The sequence below is a fragment of the Prorops nasuta genome, unplaced genomic scaffold, assembly GCF_024137725.1.
Source record: "Prorops nasuta isolate Cenicafe-Biocafe unplaced genomic scaffold, Cenicafe_Pnas_1.2 PNAS00004, whole genome shotgun sequence".
NCBI lineage: Eukaryota > Metazoa > Arthropoda > Insecta > Hymenoptera > Bethylidae > Prorops > Prorops nasuta.
The window spans coordinates 8,540,081-8,561,780 of record NW_027116801.1 but is presented as its reverse complement, the minus strand read 5'-3'; the positions used below and the strand labels follow the sequence as shown (position 1 = coordinate 8,561,780).

The following is a 21,700-nucleotide window of genomic DNA, read 5'->3' as shown; positions in this document are numbered from 1 at the left end:
TCCCTGCGTTATGGGTCGGTGTTATGTATGAGCGTCGTTAGTGTTAATAGAGTGTTAACTGCTTCTATGTCGCTCTCGATTCTACTGGGCGTCCGCCAATCAGGGAGAAGGACGCCCGTCGATGCTTTTCGCGTTGCGTGCAGGGCTTCCGCTACTTTGCATAGGAAATGCATCAATTTTTGCCGCTTCCCGCTGACCAAGCCCTTCCAGTTTTTGCCGTCCTCCTCCCCCCCCCCCCCTCCCCCTTTCAGGGACGATGCGCAACATCGACGCACATCAACCCCATAATGCAACTGGCTCGTCGAAGATAATTGATACCCAGCGCGTGTATCATACCCCTGCGGACACGTCACACCCTCGAAGCTCGGCGAATGTTGCAGCTCCGCGTGTTTCCGTCATGCTCAGCTTCCGGTCCCTTCCGATAACGCTCGATTTTCACGATGAGTCAGCGAGATAATGCCCGATAGCTCTCATCGTCAGCCAATTAAACGCGTGAAATCTTGCTGCAGAGTCGAGCGACGCGCGATCCGACCTCTCCTGGGGATTCTGGGCTTTTGAGAGGAGGGGGAGGGGGAGGGCAGTTTATTGGCGAAGCGTCGAGAGGAATTCTGCGTTGATCAGTTTACGATTGAATTTCATTATGCTCGGTTTGCCAAGTTGGTCGAGTCGATGTAAGTTCGCGCGGAAGAAAATGGGATGGGGTGGCTGCAATGGGAAGGGTGATGAGGGGAAAGAACAGGTGTAGCGGTAATCTGGCGCGAAATGCGAGTAAACAGGAAAGTTAGAGGGCTCACCGTTCGTCGAGTGCCAAAGTTCATCGTGAGATCCTGCCCTCCTCAGGGCTAAAGGAGACGCGGCAAGGCCGGTAAAGTGATAAAGCGCCCATAAATTCTGACCGCCCTCACCCCTCGGCCTCCACCGGCTTTCCTTCCAACGTTTTCGCACCTCCCCACCCCCCCCCCCCCCCGGTCCACCCTCCACCACTCCTCAGGGCTTTCCCCACCAGGATGCACCTGCAACAGGAAATTGGCAAAGGTCAGCGCGCGTTTCGAGACTTTAAATAGCCCTCGCTATATAGTATACTACTCACCGTGCTCTTCTCCACCCCTTTCGTCCTACGTGACTCGATTGCAGCCAACTAATCCACGTGCTCCCTCCGATTGAATATCTTTTTTTCCTCCTTTGCTGCATGCTCCCGATTGCTATTCCTCTCCATTCTCTGCGCGTCATCCCTCCTCTTCCTAGCCTTCTCCATATTCCCATCATCTTTCCTCCGGAAGTGTCCTAGAAATCCAGACTGAGCATTGTAATTATATGCCGCCGAATGGATAAAACTTGCACGATTTTATCGCGTTCTCTCGTGGCGATCGAGATGCTCGCATCTCGTCCTCGTCGCTATTTCGCTTCACCTGCAGCCCTCCCAGTTTTCCGAGACACGTGTGCACCATCGATTTCAAGCCTGACCTTGCTCGACCAAATTAGTTCCATTGTATATGTATATAGTATAAGCTCGAGGGGTGAAGGGATCCTGCGCAGCGATGAACGATCTCGATAGCTGCATGATAAGACCGAGGATGATCTATAAAAAGAGAGACGAGGTTTTCTCGTGGTTGCTGCAGGTTGCCGTCGACTCGGGCGAAGGGATTCGAATAGTTGAAATTGTGGCAGGAGGACGTGGGAGATCTGGAAATGTCCGTTTCAGGTGCATCTGCTGTATGTTGGAGAATATGCAGCTAATGCGACTCCAGGCATGCCTGCTATACCTAGGAGTAGGCACGGCACGGCATGTTCGGTGCAGCAGGGGCGAACAGACAGAAATCCCAATAAATCATCCCGTCAGAAGCCGTGAGCCAAGGCGGAGCCTCTTGCCTCGTATTAGCCAATAATAATCCTCTCCTCCGTGGTGGCCATCTTGGATTATACAATGGTTCCTTCCGCCGCAATTCGTATAAATGCAACCTCTGAGAACTGCCACCTTCTCAAAGGACCCCAGTGGCGTATACAGCGATTATTTCGACCTCGCCAGGTGCCAACGTGAATATACATGGGCCACCTATCGCTCAAAAACTCATCCAAATACGAAAATCTTGACGAAAGGAAAGAGGCAACTTTATATAAACTCTCGACACATTACATATATGGGCTCTGCTATCTATAGTTCCTCGAATAACTGAAAAAGCATCGTTCATATTCAACCACAATTTATTTCTCGTTTTCAAACACAGCTATTATAATTAATATAATTATTATTAATATGGACAGACTCTTATATATATAATACAATACGGTTTAGACTTTTCGACATGATAGCGTATAATACTATTATCATTATCCATTGTCGTCCTAGTCGTCCTCGTCATATCTCATAATACATAATCTTTCACGTTTATCATTATCATTGCAATCATCACCGTCGTCGCTGTTCTGCTTGTTTTTGTATGTATACATTTAGTTTACATAATGCGGGACACTACAAAATAATTATATATATATATATATATATTTATATATATAGATGTGTACCGTAGTCGTAATATCATTATATTTATATTTATATTTATATTTAAATATATTTATATATATATATTTTGTATTTGTATTTATATTTATAGTTTCATTTATTTATATCTTTTTCCACTTATCCTTCGGTAAGCAGTGCCATCTACATTCTTCGGTCCATAGAGGCACACACTAGTATCTAATTTTTTTCGCATCGCGCGAACCTTCGAACCAATTGGTTATCCGACGCATTTTTAACGAATTCCTTACGTCTGTATAAGTCTGTTGTGTACGAGTGTGCGTGTATATGCGTGTATGCGCGAGTGTTCGATTTGCCAAAGGATATAGTGTCGCGTATAATATACAATATATATGAATTCTGCTCTCTCGGCTTGGGCAATGCGTCCACGTGACTATATATAGCTGGCTTCAGTGTGTACGTGATGTGAAAAAGCGGTTTCGTAATTAAGAAACAAAATATAGCAATTTAAGGAACGACGAGGGAAAAGTATTGACTACATATAGAGTGTCTAGACGTTTGTCCGATTTTTTCAGGCTAGAATTACATGGTTGGAGCTTCTTAACGGAAATTAGTCACGTGACACACCGGAAGAACCCTTAATAAATCAGCAAACGGCAACGTGGCGGCGCTCGAAATATTGTCATCTCTTATTCTATGCTCATATAATGACGACGAACGATCTAGTCGTGGACTGCCGGATCGCTGTGCTTTTCCTCGGAGAATTAATGTTAATGTACCGTATCAATAAATAGTATAATAATAGACCTCTGCTACACCGTTACATTGTAAAGTTTAGTCTAGTAAACAGGTACCTACTTTACCTACGCGGTATCGTATACAGGGTCGCGGTTCGCGATTCGATGCCGCAACGTTAGACGTCGCCTTTCACATTACCCTGCCGATAAAAAAATCTCTGGCATAAAACGATTGTTTCTTGAGAAGAGCTACGCTGTTCCAAACAAGAAATTGAAGGAATTTTACACTGGCAAGCTTGCTATGGATTTCAGGTATAAAAAAATGTGTGTGTATATATATGTATATATGCGGTATAAAGAAATAAAATGTTTTATACGCTATCCCGCGTGATGTCCCGATCGATGACTGACGCGATGTGAATTTGTTTACCGGGATCTTTCAGTCTTCTCGTGTCGGAATCCTGCCGGTGGTTGACCATGCTTATATATATATATTTATATATAACCATTTTACACACCAATGTGTTAGGGGGAGGTCGCTGGGTCTTACTTCCGGAAGATTCGCTGCGTCGATCAAGTAGGGTCGAATAAATCAACGTAATTTCTCCGTAAGCTTATTTACATTAAACTACGTTCATGCTTGAGTATTAAATTATTTTAGTACGATGCGTACTGCGTAGGTACAAAGCTAGGATTTGAGAGAGTCGCCTTAAATCGTCTATAAATCGCTTAATCGAATCTTTTAACGCCGAGAAGAGCCTCGGGATCGAAGACAAATTTTCCCGTCGATTTACCTGACCCTGGTAACTATAAGTACAATCGATCGCATTCGCAAAGTCAAGCTGACGGAATGCCATTTTTTCTTTCTTTTTTTTTTGTTTTCAACAAAAGAGAGGCAGGTTATTCGCGAATTATATCGTTTATATAGAAAACTGTGGGAGAGATTCGTGTACGCGGCTCTGATAATGTCTTTTCTTCTGTCGCACACGCATTTAGAGAGTAAAAAGTGAGGAGGCGAAGGAGGAAATCACTCGCTCTCTGCTTTACGTACTTTAGGTATTTAGCGATAGATATACAGTGTCTACGCGAAACTAGCGACACCTGCCAGGAGATTGACAGGAGGGTCAGGAACTCTTCGGCGTATGCGCGAGCGAGGACGTGTATAAAAAATTATTGAATAATGTGTACTGCACACAAGTGCAAGAATTTCCGATTAACGAAAACGTCGGGCCATTTTTAATAACGCCGATAGATATACTTAAATTGGACAGATGGCACGAGCGACAGAATTGATTGGGACATGGTCGTTTCGAATTTGGATCAATTACCTACAAGACTGATCTGCGATGTAAAAAATATTTATTGGACAATCAGTGAAAACAAAAAATGTTTCTTACGACAGGTATAACATAGTATCAATAAATATTACGTGACTAAGGTGTAACATTAAACAGAATCGAGAAAGCTACTGATTTATCTCGTTGACGTCTCTCAGCCGTTTCGTGGCGTCTGCGGCCTCTCCGGTAGAACATTATAGTTTATGTACATTTTTCGCAAGCGTCACGCGTCTGTCGAGAGAGCGTCAACAACAATCGGCGGTCGCACACATTTACTTGGAAAACTTTGTTATTTTATTCGACCACCGCCCCCGCCCGCTTCAACCGACACGCCCGTATTCTTAATTCTATCAATTACTTCCTTAAGATTTAGACTTTAGAAGTTATCTTATGAGATACGAGCTAAATTAGTAACACACTTCACTCATAGCGCGCGCATAGTGTTAAAAACGTTTCCTAGAACGTGTCACACGTTCGAACGCTTTAGGGGCGTTTTTGGCACTATCTTGCTATGGTGGGCTCATACATACGCAGACACTCGTTTCAATTTCCTCCGATTTGCTCTATTGCGCATATAATATATATTTATATATACTTTTTGCACATTCTCTCTCTCTCTCTCTCTCTCTCTCTCTCTCTCTCACATATACATACGCACCCACACACAAAAACGCATACTCTTTCTCTTTCCTGCTACTTTACATACATCCACAGTAGGGTTTTTTCGCTCATTTAAATTACGTATATCAGTAATTCAATTTTTACGCAACTATATAATGAGTAGAGATAAAATATATAATTTGCATTTTCACCTTCTATGAATTTTTTCTTTCCGCGTTTCATATATTTATATATATATTTTTTGTATCTATATATATATACTCTATGTAAGTAGTAGTTCACTATCCACCGGATACAAAACTTGTTTCAAGTAAATTTGGTATCTGCGGCGATCGTTCCTGACAATAATTTGTTCTTCTTTTTTGTCAAAAAACTATACGACGTTAGTTTTTGTCTGGCGCACAGTGTATTTTGCGTAAAAGTTTGGTATAAACGTCATTATCGATCAGCCAGCACTATTATTATTGCACTACGCGAGCATTCTCGATCAGCCGAGATTAAGTAACGATGCAAAGAGAAATATTAGTGAAATCAATTAAGTTTGAAAAAGAAGAGAGATTCCGGTTATTTCCTCTGCAAGGGATAACAATGGAGAATTGAGAGGTGAATGAGATGAGTAATTCGGAAGATTTACGTATAAAGAATCTTGAATGCAATTGATCGGGCTTGCGTGAAATTTTCTAATGCTGGGCACCGAGTGATAATGAATGGCACTAGGGCAATAAATACCTCAGTCTTTGTGCCGGAGCCGCACCCTAAGCTTCAATGACGCCATTATTTGACCCATATAGATATTATCGTTGATTAATGTATTTCAAATTAACGCGCTTATCGTTACCAGAGACAAATACGTAAAAATTGATAAGACTTGGACTGGATTAATGGGCTTTCTACCCTTTTCATTTTCCATGTTATTTTTTTCTTTTTTTTTCTAAGGAAAGAAATCAGTTATTTGACAGAGAAACGAGGGCAAATTAGGAAAAGTAGAGTGGGTAGAAAGAAAATCGGTTCTTGATCCGATTTTAATTGCATCACTATTAATTCTCTCTCGAGTCAATTAAGCATTGAATAGCAGGGAAGAAAAGGTTTTATCGTGGTCGATCGATAAGTACGTGCGAGGCCGAAATTGTAGAGAGCGATCGCCGAGAAGAACTTTACACAATTCGTTGCTCCTCAAAGACAAAATTACATAAATAAATCTCTTGAGAATGAAAGGCCGACCGTGCTCGATGGACGCGCATGCGCGAGCTGGACCATTTTTACGTATATCAGTTCGGTATTATCATTATTATTATTATTATTACCATTATTATTATTAGTAGTAATATTATTAGTATTATTTTGGGTTCTGCTTGGGCGCCATAGCGCAAATTAGAGGGAGGCTCCGGTCAATCCCAAACGGTCTTCGGGTATATACCGGGACCATCCGTTCCTATCAAATACCGAGATCGTTTCACATACTTCTATCGGCGTCTCGTAATATTACGCATTATACTGTCATTATTACGTATATCGTTATCGAGTGTACACAATATAAATTAAATGTCGATCTAAGTTTACAACACAGCACAGAATTTGCCGCGGCGGTGCTTCGGCACGAATCGACAGTAACTACCGACCGGCTGGGTACCCTTAACTCTCCTTCAAAACTAATCACACTAATTCGGCAAGTAATTAAAAGTATATAAGTATATATATAATACACGTGCTTTGGTCTCGGAATAAGTGGGAGCATTTCCACTTTTTCCATATTTTGTTTTCTATTTTCATCTCATTTTCAGGAGATTCCGCAAATAAGAGTGCGAGTTTCTTCCGGACGTGGGACTATTTGTTCAACGGGAAAACTTGGACTTTGGCAGAGAGTTCGGAATTCCTCGGAGTAAGCCGCTTTCGAGTGGCCGTTAAAGGTGCCCAGCGGTTTCAAGCCGAAAGCATCCTAATCCGAAAATACACTATGCATTACATCATTGGTAACTTGGCCTCACGACCGCGGAGCAAGAGCAAATTTTCATACAGTCGCGTCTTCGACATCAGCGGACACTTCGATCGCGTTATACCGATGAGTTCTCGCATAACATTACTATTATTTAAAGCGCCGTGCTTCTCGTTTATTGCCAATTTAACTTGAGGCTGCGAGACGTTGCCATAGAATCGAACAAAAAAATCTATGCGAGGAAAAGCTGATGGTTAAACGAGCGAAGCCGATCAGTCATCGAGAGCAATCGGCTTCCTCCTTTCTCAGTCTTGGACTCGCGTCTCGTAGCCTTGACTTATTTCAAGCGACACGGGCCACTGCTAATCGCAAAAATTAATTCCCAACGAAGCAACTCCGTCGGGATCGTTGTCCCCGTCGACGTCGACGCGTCGTAAACCAATTTAATATCGGAATCTATGACCAGCGAGACCGCGAGATGAACGAGAGAATTTTTATTGCTAATTGACTGACCTTGCGATGACATCGATGAATAAGAAGAAGAAGACTAAGAAGCAAGTTTCATTGGGTCCCACTGATCCGCTGCCTCTTGTGTAGAAGCACTTATTATTGATTCACACCTTCCCCGCTCCTCGTTCAACTCTTGGACCACTTGGAAACTCATCGAGAGGACAGCCAAGAATTCTCTCACTCGGCTTTCACTGATTACTTTAAAATTCTGCACATTCAGCTTTTCTCCCAAAGATCATCCTCCCTTTCTGGCTTGGATTATTGTTGCTGCTGAACTTTGCTCCAGGTCGCGAGTGACACACACTCGGATCACACTTGGCACGAAACTCTCTGTGGATATCATTTGCTGAGCCACCGCGGTATTAGAGAAAAGTCTACCTAAACAATCCCTAGTATGCTAAAACCGTTTACCTACCGCTAATAGAGACGCGATGGATAACCATCGGTTATTCTAACAACCGTTCTAAGATATACATCTAAGTATATTTTGTAAATGTGTGGCATGTCTGTGTGTACGTGTGTGTATGTTGTAGATGGGTTTGCGCGTGTACGACGTATGAGAATAAATAATAAAACGCATTGTAATTTTCTTTATAAGCGCGACTTTCCATTCACACTCCGAAATTCGAGCCTCTTTCACGGTTTTGCATATAGTACTCGATCATTCGATCTTTTCGTTCGACCACCTCGCTCGTCCTCCTTGACATTGAATTACGTTCTCTCGCTCTCTTATTCTCGCATACACGTATACAGATTTACTCGCTCTATCTCTCTCTTTCTCTCTCTCTCCCTTGTTCTCACAAACATTTACATTCGATTAAACGTAATAGAGGTTAACGCGGTTCTGATTAGCATGCGATCCAGTTTTGCATCATGTAGTTTTTCATCCCGTTACATCGCTGGGTCTTCCGTGTCGAACGTCAGCATCCCGCCACTTCCGGTCCTCCTCGGCGTTCGATCCTCCCTCCTTCTCATCCTTTCACCGCTCTCATTTCGACTTCTCTCACTCTTCGATTCATTTTTGGTACGAGCAACTTGATTAACACGACAAAATAAGCGTCATTGCTGTGGGGGTCATTTGGAGGTCATCGGGGTACGGGGGAAGAGGTAGTGGTGCTGGAGACAAGGTGTGCGACCCTGAGAGATGAGACCTCTTTGGAAGTTCCACTCCTCGGGTTCTCAACCCTGGGGTGACGTCTGCGGCGAGATCTCCGTGTCTCCGTCACCGGAGCCAGGCTCGCCCTTCGTCTTGTTCTCCTTCTTCCACTTCATTCGCCTGTTCTGGAACCAGATCTTTATCTGCCGCTCCGTCAGGCAAAGCGCGTGTGCGATTTCGATACGTCGCCGCCTCGTGAGGTATCTATTGAAGTGAAATTCTTTCTCCAGCTCCAGCGTCTGGTACCGCGTGTACGTCTGTCTACCCCGTTTCCTCTCTGCAATAAAGAAAAGCGACGGATTGCATTAGTAAAAGCGGCAGGCTGAACAATTTCACATGCTTTCGTTATTATTATTATTATTATTATTATTTGGAAATGGAAGCTACACGGCTTTATGATGAACGATAGAGCTATATCCGCGACATGATCTGAGTTCGTTGCACACGAGCTCCGAACGAGAATATTAATTGTGGCTTGTGAGTAAAACGCGTGCAGGCCGAGGAATAATCTGAAAGGGTTTGGCTGAGGGACGCGAGGAGCGAGAGGGGGAATGGAGAGACGCGCGGACGGTAGGAGGGAGGGAAAAAAGAAGGCGAGGAGAGAGCAAGAAACAGGAGAGGAAGAAGAAAGAGAAGAAGAAAACTCCTTGGCGAGCATTCGAGGCAAACGCCGCCCGTCGCGCTGTCGGCCGATGAAGACGGATGGCGGTTCTCTCCGAGAGAGTGTGAGAGAGAAAGAGAGAGAGAGAGAGAGAGATGGAGAATTCTTGGAGGGATTCGAGCTAGCCCCGAAGAACACCGACACAACAGAGAGAGACGCACGAGAACTCTGGGAATATGCCCTCCTCTTCCTTCGTTCACTCCCCCAGGCTACGCTCTCAAATTAACAACATACCAATCTCTAGCTCTTTTATACACTTTAACAGCTTTACCCTCCTCTTTTGCATTAATAAAAAGAATCTCCTTCCCCTCTCGATCGATGCAAACTTTAAAATCGCAAAACTGCAAAAATCAATTTTCCATTTTGACCGCTCCTTTCGAATTTTCCGTTAGAAAGGGGTGGAGTTTCTGCAGCCAACCAGTCTGCAGCTTTCGACAGGTCTTCCTATCGTCAATCAACTGCCTATTTCGATGTCACTTTCAAGCTTTTTATTTTCTTTATTTTTCTATATGTTTATATTTTATCCCTAGCAATGGTAAACGACTCCACGAATGTCCCGTGAAAGGCGGTCATGGTCATTTCACTGAACATCGAAAGATTGTCTCGTAGCAAGTCTACTGACTTAATAATCGGGTTTATCTCGAAAGGTCAATTTGCTCGTAAATCCTTCTTGTGCTTCTCGCGACGTTCCTGTTTAAATAGTGCATTCTGATAAATGGTGGAATGAAAACACAACCGAGATTAATTTCTTCTTCCAGGAATAAACCGGACTAAAGCCTAAAATCTATTTCGAGCAAAAATACCAACTCGGAAATAAACGAAAAACACGATTAATTCGTGGGAATATATTTTATTACACTGGCGTGCAATGGAAGAAATAAGTTGTATCAGCAGTAAATACAAAGTCGAGAAAATTCTTATTTAAATTAATACTAAAATTGATTAAAATGTTAATAACTCTTGCCCTCCAAGAACAAGCTCTTAAACACCCACGATACGTAAAATTAACAATTTAATTTAAATGTAAGTAATAATTAAACTCTCCATTTTTTTCTCCATTATTTATTGCAAATACTGCATTCTTCGAACGCACGGCAGTATATCGATAAATAAATAATATTCTCCTTATTTCTCGCGTGTCTCTCGTTGTATTCGAATGAGAATGGTGTCGGACAAATAGGAACATGGCGACAGTAAACAATCGAATTATTATTGAGCTGGGAGAAAAAAAAGTGGGCGAGTTTGTAGCGTGAATTAGGCGTCAGACAGCGGCTTATGAGCTGAGGTTTCTCGGAGGCGAAGCATGCGAGGTTAATTAGAAACAGCGGCGTTCTCTGTTTGCCAGCGCACGTATACACCGACTCGCACACATCCATACGCAATTTCTGATTACGTTTGTGTGTGTGTGTGTTTCTGTATCGCTTGTGCCGGCCGTTGCACAGCCCACAAACCAGCTGATAGCATGCCTAGCCATCCCGACATATGGTTCGAGATGCTCTCAAGCCAGGTATCCCCTACTCTACACAGCGTTCGAATAAAGAAAAACTTTTAAAATTCTCCCTTCCTTTTAATCAAAAGAGAACACCGGGACATCCAAGGATCGATCCGGTTAATTATTGAGAAACATATAGGACTCACGATTATCAAAATTAATCGCAAGAAGCTGTAAGAGTAGCGAGAAGTGAATAAGGTAAATTGGTTGGATTAATATTATGAATCGAAGTGTACTTAAGGATGTTTGCAAAACCAATCGTGAGATTCTGTACTGGCAGTGGTGGGAGGCCTTGAGTAATCGACTTGCATCACCATGCAGCCTGGCTAGGATTTTCCACGTGTCTCCGCACACAGTATATATAGGATGGACGACGACTGGGAAACCTTCGCGAGGAATAAATTAGCGGCTAGCGCGTTCCCGAAACATGGAAACGTATCCTCCGTGGATCCTAACCAACGATGATTCGTCTTTTTATTCTTTTTTTCACATGGATGATGGAGGATGGAAGGGGGGAGGGGGGAGAAGGAGGAGGAGGAGACGGTGGTTTAAGGAGGTCGATAGCAAGAAGAAAACCTGGCTGGGTTTATGCTGAATCTCGCGGACGGAGGTGACTTTAAACGCGAGGCAATAAATTAACGGCGTTGGGTTACGCAAGGATCAAATGTCCCCTGGAGTATGCCAGGAGATTTATGGGTCTGCCTTCACTGGCGCAGCATGAAGGAGCGGAACAGAGAAGAGAAGAGAGCAGAACATACACACAACCGTCGCTTATTATAGGCTAGTTGCTCCGCTCCTCCGTCGTAGTCCCGACTGGTCTTTCATGCTGGCCGCAGGATACACGCGCAGGAGTTTTCAGATTAACAGCTAGCCGGATGTTGTAACCCGCTAATAAGGCGCGGCCACCACTCGCTGCCCAATTAAGCTAAGCTTTATACGTGGGCACCTTTCGGCCAGCCTTGAAACGCTACCTCGATTAGATAGGCCAATGCCATTAATTTCGATCACCGAGCTTTGTAGATTATATACTACACTCTTTTTCGGAAGGTTCCGAAGACACTGCTGAAACGGCCCACCCTATATAGTACCCTAGCTGGCTCTAACGTTATCGTGGAAAAACCTGTGATACACTTCCGTGGCTTTCCCTGGGAAGGGAAACCCGCCGGTAAAAGGGCAAACGGTGATAAATCGTCGCTGGAACCTCTTTCTAATCCTGTACGCATGATCGATTCGACCTAACAGTTGCTGGTCGCTTCGTCTACTTGAGAGTAAACACGAGTCGCGTATCCCGTCTTTTTTCTGCTTCCGGCCCGAAAGCGCGCTATTTCCGCTGCCAACTGGAAGCGATCTTCTCGTATTTCTAAAAATATACTCCGAGGGATCAGGTGCAGGAGCTGGGACAATCGGGACGGAATGGCTTTCTGGCTTCATCGGCAGATTGTCATCGGACTGGGAAGGGGTGAGTTTTAATCTGCGAAGATCAACGTTATCGGATTGTCGTTGTTGCCGCAGCGTTTTCAAACTCGAGCAGCTGTCCGTAATTATCCGTAACGTCGTAAGCAGCACCCTGTGTGTTCTCCACCTGGACCGAAGTGGCTGGAGAAAAAAAGGAATGCAACAGAAGTTGCCGCCAAGCGAGCAAGCCCGAATTGTAGGAACGTCGAGCGAGGACCGGCGCTCATAGAGGGGACTTGGAAGCCCGGGGGAAAGCAGAAGAGAGTATCTGATAGAAATCCTCTTTCACCCCCCCCCCTCTCCCCATTTATACACTCCTCTTAGTCTTCCACTTCTTCCTCCTCCCACTTGCTCGTTTCTTTTTTGCCTTCGAGGTAGACGAGAGCAGACAGACGGACAAGGAGACGCAGACTCCGAAAAGCCCCGAGCCATGGATAATGAGCAGCGAGAACTGCCAGACATATGCATTTCTACGAGTATCACTTAGAGGCCGAAAACGTTCTATTTCCCGCACGTCGTCTCTAGCCTCACCCTGGCTGAAACCGCAGGACCCGAAAATATCGCCGGCCGTAAACACGATCGTTAGCCCCGCGATAATTATGTAAATTTCACTGCTAGCCGTTCTTATAATAGGAGATTAATTGAGGTGTACGGGAATTCGAGCGATTTGCGCAGGTACAACCCTTTTTCCCCGGACCTGGACCTCCGATGCTTCTCTTAATCTCACAAAAAATTCTAACAAAAATCCATATCCCGGCGTCCATATCGTTTTTCGGAGCTCCATCCATGGCGGTCCCCCAAAAGCAAACGGTCCTGGGATTTCTGTGGATTCATCCATCATCGTCAGATGTTCCCTCTCTCTCTCTCTCTCTCTCTCTCTCTCTCTCTCTCTCTTTCGTTCCGTCTAAGCCTCCTCCCACTCAAATTATTTCCATCTCGCTACAGCCCGTGCACTGTACTATCGTCTCTCTAGCTTTCGCCTCATGCTCCTCCTCCTCCTCCCCGACCCTTCCGACTCCATCCCTTTTTTGAATATAATACACCAAGCCGCCATAGTCGCAACAACCAATCACGCGTGTGCCTATGCAGACTCGTTTAAATTGCAACGAAATGCATTTTCTCAAACGAGATTCGCGCGAAACCCTATTTCCAGTTAAGGTCACGGTTAAACCAGCCAAAAACTTTCAGGTCTAATCACTTCTGAGCTGAAATCAGCGAAACTCCCTAAAGTCAATTTTGGAACTTGATTGTTTTATGGTAATTTCGTGATGGATTTTGCTTGACTTTCTCAAACGGGAAATCTCGAGCAAATAATTCGAAGGACATTCTCCAGCAATTCTCACGATCTCATTGGGAATAAATTTTACCGGATTTGCATAAAATCTTTTCCACGATCTTCGAAGTTAAACAGTTTGCTGTACATTCGCACGCCTTTGTAGGAGTTCCAGTTATGCCAGAATTTCCTAACGTACGCAAATGTCCCGCGAGATGTGCCAGGGAATCTCGACGTTTTCACCGGCAGGAGCTGGAGCACCTGCATCTATAAAATTGAATCATGCATAATGCATGGGCTTTTGACTCGCTTAGAACCTTGCTGTTGCACGAAAAAGGAGATCGACGAGCTTACAACGAATAGATCGAGTCGGATTATAGCGATAATAGCGAAAGTAACTAAACAGAAAAATCAATATTAGCGCATGAAGCTATATATATATATATATATATACACGAGTGCAGAGGTAGGTGAACGGGATTTGGTTAATATTAAAACGGAATAGGGCCAAGTTTTGCTTACCGACATCTGTGAGCGAACACGGGGACTCTCTGAACGTGCTTCGCCTCACCACGCCTCACCACGCTATCCCACGTCGTCATAAAAGCGGTCCGTTTATCGGCCAATCGCTGCTCGCTTTCTTGGGACTCAGCTTCCGAGACTAACCGAGAGATGGTACGCACCAACATCTCCAAAACAATCACGTTGCTTTATCAGAAATAATTCACAACAAATGCAAATCTTCGATATCGACGAGTGACGACACATTTGGAAAAAATGCAAATAAATATGTTGCAGAACCAAGAAGAATTTTCGGTATCGATGATGACACACGTTACACGAACTTCCCACTTTGAAGCACAAGTATCGACTGAAGGACTAAGCTCAAGGAGTAAACCGTCCTTGCAAACCTAGGTAATGTACGAAGGGATTAGCAGGATTTACCTGAAAAGCCAAAGAAAATGAGAGCAATGACAAGTAGAGGCTTCTTCTAAGCGAATTCAATACCTGCTTAAATGACGGTTTACTATTATCACTTGGTTATAGCCATTGTAAAAGAGGCGCTTCTTGAAAATTCTTTGAAAAGAGCGACTAAAAGGATTAAAATTCCAACCTTGAGACATAACTTCTTTCGAACGTACCGAAAGGTTTAAAATGCTGATGAAATTCATTAAACTAAATAAAAAGCTTGCGCAAGCTGTAAAAGTAAGGCAACAAGTGCAACAACGAGTTATCACAGGAGTGGAGTGGACAGAGTCTTGTTCCACTGGTGGCAGCGGACGTAACTTTTATAGGACAGGGTCTGCGCGTGGTGAAACTAACGGGCTAAAAGGTCAGCGCAATAAATAACGCGGATTGCCAGCGGTACCTGGAAAACCGGAGACATTACGCCTATCCTACCTGGCGAAAGCACGAATCTGGTCTAGTTCTACGCGTCGTTGCATAAATCCGAAAGCCAGTGGAGTAGGCTACCTGACTCTACCCTCGATACTTTCCTGCGGAGAGAACTCGTCACGAGGGAAACCTTTGACCATGAAGTTTGTCACGATTTTCCCATGCACGAATCATTTGTCGCAGCTCGAACTTTGACCTCTCCGGAGAGGTTTGAGGGACAGGCAAGGAGTGGAAGTGGGGAAAGATAGAGCGAGACTCACCAAATTGACTCCTCATCCAAGGATAAAGTGGACTGGGTAGGTTGGCCGTTGCGGCTCCTTGAGGGTTGGCCTGCTGCTGCTGTCCCAGAGGAGACGTTACCACACCCTGGTGTTGCTGGGCCTGTTGCTGTTGCTGAGGGTGCATCGTCGCCTGTTGCTGAGCACCCGTAGGGGCTTGGGGTTGTTGCTGGTACATCATGTGCTGTTGTTGCTGCTGCATGTGCTGATGTTGGGACTGTTGCTGGGGATGTTGGGACTGTTGGGCCTGCATATGAGCATGCTGGGCGTGCATAGGATGGTGCATTTGGGGTTCGACCAACGGTGGACTGTCCGGGCCGTCCAGGACGCTTCCCTGATGGTCGACGGCCGCTGCTTGGAGTTTGCAGCTCGCGTACACGATTGGCGTGGACGGGTGGCCATTGGGGGTGGGTGTGTGGCCCATGTGTCCCATTCCCGTAGTGGGCGACGTCGACCTGTATCCGGCCATCCCGTCCATTGCTCCATGCTCCTGCTGCTGCTGATAGTACGCCGCGTTCCGAATGTCCATTCTGTCGTAAGGTGGAAACCTCGGGTAGGGCATCCCCTGTTGGCCCCCGGCCGTCCCATAATGGTGTCCCGGCACTCCCTGCCTGAGCAAACTCGGATCGCATGGATCCGCGCTCTGCTGGGACTGCTGCTGAACCGACTGACTCTGCTGGGGCACCTGGACAGCTGTCCCATAGTGCTGCTGATGCTGATGTGGGTGTTCCACCCCGCCATTTCGCAGGTCCGGGATGTACGAATTCGCGAAGTACGAACTCATGCTACTGTCACTGTCGCTGCTGATACACCACCGCGCCCTTAACTTGCACTTTTGCTCCTCGCTCTCTACTACGCTCGCTCTCGCTCGCTCTATCTCTCTCTCTCTCTCTCTCTCTCTCTCTTTCACACACACACAAACATACGCTCTCCTTCCCTACTTATGGTAAACTCCCTTAATTTCTATGATCTCTCTCTTCACCGGGACACTCGTGTTTTGCTTAGAGATTACACTAACGTAGGATTTTTTATCACCTCTGATCACGCCAAAAACACGTTAACGCGAACACTCACACTCTTGTTGATTCATGCGTTTCGCCCATTGGCAAAGACGCTCACTGTATATCACACAAAGTGGATCACTCGTGGCATCTGCCAAATATCACACTGGATCACCACTCAGGGATTTGCGTGGGTTCCACAGGGTTCAACGGAGGTGAATGTCGCGCACGCAAGTCTTCTTGTCAGAGTTTTTCCTCGTCTTCGGAATGGTGCCTCCGTTCAAAGAGTCGAGCTGCTCCAGACGCTTTCCGCGGCTCCGTCCAGCTCGACGGCGAATTTACGCCGCACCTGAAATCAAAGATCACAATCGTTAGCTTGGAGTCGTGCTTCTTCCTCGATTTACGAATTACCAAGAATTAATATTATTGCAAAGTCATAAGAGATCCGTGAACCTATATCTATGACACGACTGCTGTCTTTCATAAACGGACGTCCGTAACTGGACCTAATTTTATCGAGCGTTTTGTGACCGGAGCTCTCTTTGATTTTCGTAGTGTGAATTGTTGGGCCGCTAAAAAGCTTCTCGCCGATCTTTGTACGAACTGAGCTGGCTGTGACAGACGGCGAGGTACACACGTGCTCGTCACGGTGACGGCCATCTTCCAGACGAAAACGTGTCAGTGTTCCGTGTGGGCGGGCTGACATCGTTAAATTTGGAAAAATTCCCAAGCTTTCGCCCTGCCGAGACCAAACCCCCTTTAGAGGCTACTGCTTTTTTATCAGCCACGAGTCCCTTGGAACCCCCGAAATATTTGTTCCGTAACCAACGTCCAATTTGTCGATCCGTCAGAAACTTATCGGTGTATTAGTGTACTTTTGACAGAGCGTCCTTGCTCGCGACCTATTAAAGTTCCAGTATTTTTTTCCTCTGGTGATTGAGACTTGAAATTATACCAGACTATCGAATGATTTATGCGGCGTCTACAGCTGGCCATTGTTCCTCGCTCTCTAGGTCATATTATTGACTTTGACAGGTATTGCACCTACAGGAGAGACACGATTACGATAGGCCACTATTATTTCCGTGACACACGGCAAAGAGAGATGCGGCAGGGCTATACGCGTTTATTTTTGCTCGCATTATCTCGCCTCTCATTATGTCACCTGAAATAATTTGTACGATACGTCAATGGCTTGGGAAAACACGCTTGAAATATGTAGTACATAAACGCACGATAAGAGGAAGCGCGATAAGCTAAGAGTTTCGCAATTTGTTCAAACATATGTGCCGCATGAGGTATCTACCTCGAGGAATAAAAGGAGAAAAGAGAATCCCTTCATGAATTGCTAAAAGCCAATGGTAATTAAATCCGCATAGAATTAGCATTATATTAATATAATCGTCCATAGGAATATCCATGCGCCGGATATTTTGCGGTGTGCGGAATGCCAAACTGAAGCTGTATATAGCTTTTGGTCGGTTTCTTATCGGCCGAACCTCGGTGGAGAGAGAAGGAGCTAGAAGGGCCGGAGTGCAAAAGGGAACGGACGTGGCGAGCCAAGGAAGGGCGCTGGATGGATCCGATCGTCCGATTTGCCAAGGGATCTTCCCTACCGACCGTCTGTCATACAGATCGGTCTATTTATCCGCCCCTGAAAAATTCCCTAGGCCACGCCGCGCCAATGCAAAGCTCCTAACCGAACAAGCAGATATTCCACTTGGCCCGATCGATCGTCTAATCTCGTCTCGCGGAATTGCTCGTTCGTTAATTATTCGAACGAGGGAGGGATGTTGGCGTAAAAAATTAATAGACGAGAGTTCATGGAACTCGAGTGATTAGTGGAGTGTTTCGCGAAACTCCAGTTCTTCCGTGTGAGGAAAAAAGAGAAATGTGCAGAGTAGATATCTGGTGGAATAGAATATATATGCGCGTGAGTGTGTTGCGGGTTTGGGGTGGTGGGCTCGGGGTGAGGGTGGGACGGAGGGCCCTTGGGAGTTTGCAGTACACGAGAAACGGGGCTCGGGACGATCGCGATTAACATTCCGGCCGCTAGCTCGCTGTTCGCGCGGCGCTTTCATTAATTCCAGCGTATTGATTCCCTGGATTGATGAATGGCCGCCGATAGCGATTCCATGCGCTCCGTCCCCTCTTATAAATTCTACCTCTCGCAGGATTTGAACTCAATTTCGTTGCGAAGCTGCCTTTACGTATTCTGCTTGGAACTCGTCTTTTTAATTCCTTCCCCTCCCTTCCCCCCTTTTCTCTCTACTTTTTTCTCCGCGCTCTTTCGCCTACTCTATTCCTTTATCAACTCTACCAGCGTCCCTCTCGATCGTCTTAATAAGCTGCCAATTCTTCATTTTGCAGTATCCACTGCTTTCTGGTATCGTCCACGGGTTTTTCTTCAGGTTTTCTCACGGTAAAGTGGACGAGTCGTGCGATATACCGATTGGCTCCGAAGACTCGGACTTATATTGGTTTTCCTCGAGGTCACGGTTAGGGTTTGGGAGAAGGATGATGCTTTTGAAAGAGCCGGTAGAGCTCCTGAGGTGGTGACACCGTTCGGAAGGGTCATAAACTAGGTGGTCAATCGACGGTCTAAGAGGTTGCTAATACAGCGGATAGATGGCGATACTGATAGGCGAGAAGAAATGGGAAAAAACAGGGTGGAGCGTGGCTGACAGCTGGGTGGGTTCTGGGCCAAGGTGATTGAAAACAGGGTGGAGCGTCACGTGACGCCATGACTGAATATGGAAGCTGACGTCACGTAGCTATGATGGCCTCTATTTAGCAAAATGGCTCCTGGACGATCTCTTTGTCATTCCTGCAGACTCCCCCATCCGGCGAAAACTCGGTCAAATCCTCAACGATATATCGCCCTAACTGGTCCACGATCCCGGAAACCATGAGAGATCTCGAGCACCCCCTCAAGAAAATACGGCGAGATAAGACGATCCGTGAAAGACTCCAGATAAACGAATGAAACTCGAGACGATTCTACTCTGATCTTCGTAGGACTCGCGAAAGACAAGCACTTTAGATAAATGAGTCTATCGCGAGCATTTTTCATATACGTTGGTTAACCAACACCCAAGCTCAATCTCCCTCCTTACTTTTCCCTCCGAATATGATATATATATAATCATAATAGAAACTCCACTTTTCCAGATTTCATCAGATTGGATTTTAATGGGATGCAAATTAATTTGCCAATCAGTTAACTTTGCTTTGCAGTGGCTCGTGGCGGGGCTCGGACTCGCTATTGGTGGCGATTGAAAATGGATATTCAATATTAACGAAGCTTAAGCAGCTTGGGCAATATTGGTTTACGCGCGTGTTCCGGCAACGGTTCACGTAGATGAAACAACTGGATTGGGCAAACCAAGTTTTGTCGCAGACAGATGGGCTACTAAAGATCGCTCAACCATAAATGGCACTTGGATTTGACAGTTATGGGAGTACGAGCTCGTGCCAGTCGTTGCCACGCCATAAAACGCTCGTAAAATAAACATGCCGTGAGCACAGACAAGAGAACGATAATTTAGCTTCAGTGCTGCTCACGGATTACCTTCCCTAAACTACTGGGCACTTGCAAAAATTTTCACTCAACCCTCGATCAAACGATTCATTCAATGTTTTAACACTTGCGAAACTCGCACTCTAATTTCGAGACTCTATTCAGTATAATATTTACTCAATTACGAGATACAGTTTAACACGTACGACGAATTAAGCTAATTTATGCTAATTATTATCTCTGACATAGGAATATTCAGCAAAATACTAGAAAATTGCAAATCCAACCGGGCTAATTTATTTACTCGCGACAAATAAAAGTAATGGCTGCTGGATTTGCCGTAACGTAAATTATATTTATCACTTTCACTGTCAAGGTCACGTACCTTAAACCGGTTTCGCGTCGTGAAATGATAAATTCTTTTTTATCCAGACATAAAAGATGCACGGCAATCAAATTAATAGATTGTCGAGAGGACACTGTCGTAACAAATCTCTCTCTCTCTCTCCTAATTTCAGCTTTTCCCTCATTTTTAATCATTAAATCGTACCATTCACCGCGCGCAGGTTTTCAACGAGTAATTAATAAGACGAGAAAACCTTTAAAAATTGCTTATCGAGATAAAACGAGAGAATGATTAGAAAGGATTAATTTAATGAATGGTAATTCGGGGATTTTTGTGATATCGCGTAATTGTCGTATAATTGTAGGTGGCGACGTTTCAGGCTATCCAGGAGCTGGCCTGACGATTTCGTAGGGGAAATCGAATTACGGATGCACCGGGTATAAGCCATCGGTGGCCTTGCAAACTGGTTTTCTACGCCACGATTATGCTAATCACATATATGTGCGTGTTAGCATTTGGCTGGTGGCTCGGCGTGCGTGTGAGACATGTTTACCGATACTCGGCCACTTTGACACTGCCGATTCCCCAAGAAGACTCCTCGTCCCTAAAGGTCAACCTTTCGTTATACTCTTCCAAATCCTAGGTCTGATTTACTCTATAACGGATACGTTTCCTTATCTCATCACTCCACGAATCCGCAAAAAATCGATCGAGTCTTGCCATCAATGCCACTGCACTAATTTTGCCTTTCCTGTTATTATTATACTCTATATCATTCAATTGAGAACAAATCTTTCATCAAAGTATGTGTAACGAGTAGCATTGTTAGTAAATCTATGCGGTTCATCCATTTAATTTGCAAATCGGGCTAGACTGCGCGTTTGATTAAACGCGAATAGGGCAGTAATCGTTCAATTTAGGCAGTAGTTATGAAGGGACCGAGAGAATAGGATCTATTATTACACCGTGCAAAATACGTGTGACATACATCCAGGAATCAATAAACACATTCGTTCGTAGGAATTTTTCAAAACAATTAAAATCAAGTGTATGAATTAAAAAAATGGCTAATTATGTTTTAAGATTAAAAAGGAATAAGTTAAACGTGGAAAAAGGTAAAACCGAGAAAGTGAAAAATTATTATACGAGATTATCAATGTTCCGGTTGATTTTATGTTGTTGATGATAGATAAGAGCGAGGGAAAAATATACGAGGTACGAATAGAATATACATGTATGAAACGTGGATGTGAGTTATCTACGGTCTGCGTGGCAGTATCAGAAGCCAAGCGCGGCCCACTTCAACCCTCGGCAACCCCTTCAACCCCTTCAACCCCCTCCTCCAGCCTGGAGAGTTACATTCCCACTGGTCCATTCGCGTGTGTCCCTCCGTTTATTAAATACACGGTCATACCGACGCTAGCCGGTATTCCTGGATACAGCAGAAAGGTTTTTCGGCCGCTAAAATAATCTACGCAGCTATAACTCTCGGCCTTTTTTGCCAAA

The 21,700-nt window shown here is 44.9% G+C and overlaps 1 protein-coding gene across 6 annotated transcripts in view; it reads right to left on the bottom strand.

Annotated features, from left to right (window-relative positions):
- Nucleotides 1-2,184: 2,184 nt before the first annotated feature.
- The window catches only part of Ubx (Ultrabithorax), a 212,123-nt gene continuing 192,607 nt past the window's right edge, over nucleotides 2,185-21,700 (bottom strand). For all 6 annotated transcript variants that reach the window (XM_066726508.1, XM_066726507.1, XM_066726506.1 and 3 more), the window contains 2 exons: nucleotides 15,310-16,677; nucleotides 2,185-9,050 (listed from right to left, as the gene is read on the bottom strand). In XM_066726508.1, coding sequence (XP_066582605.1) covers nucleotides 8,797-9,050; nucleotides 15,310-16,111 — 1,056 coding nt within the window. In that variant the 5' untranslated portion in view covers nucleotides 16,112-16,677 and the 3' untranslated portion in view covers nucleotides 2,185-8,796. The remainder of the gene's footprint in view (nucleotides 9,051-15,309; nucleotides 16,678-21,700) is intronic.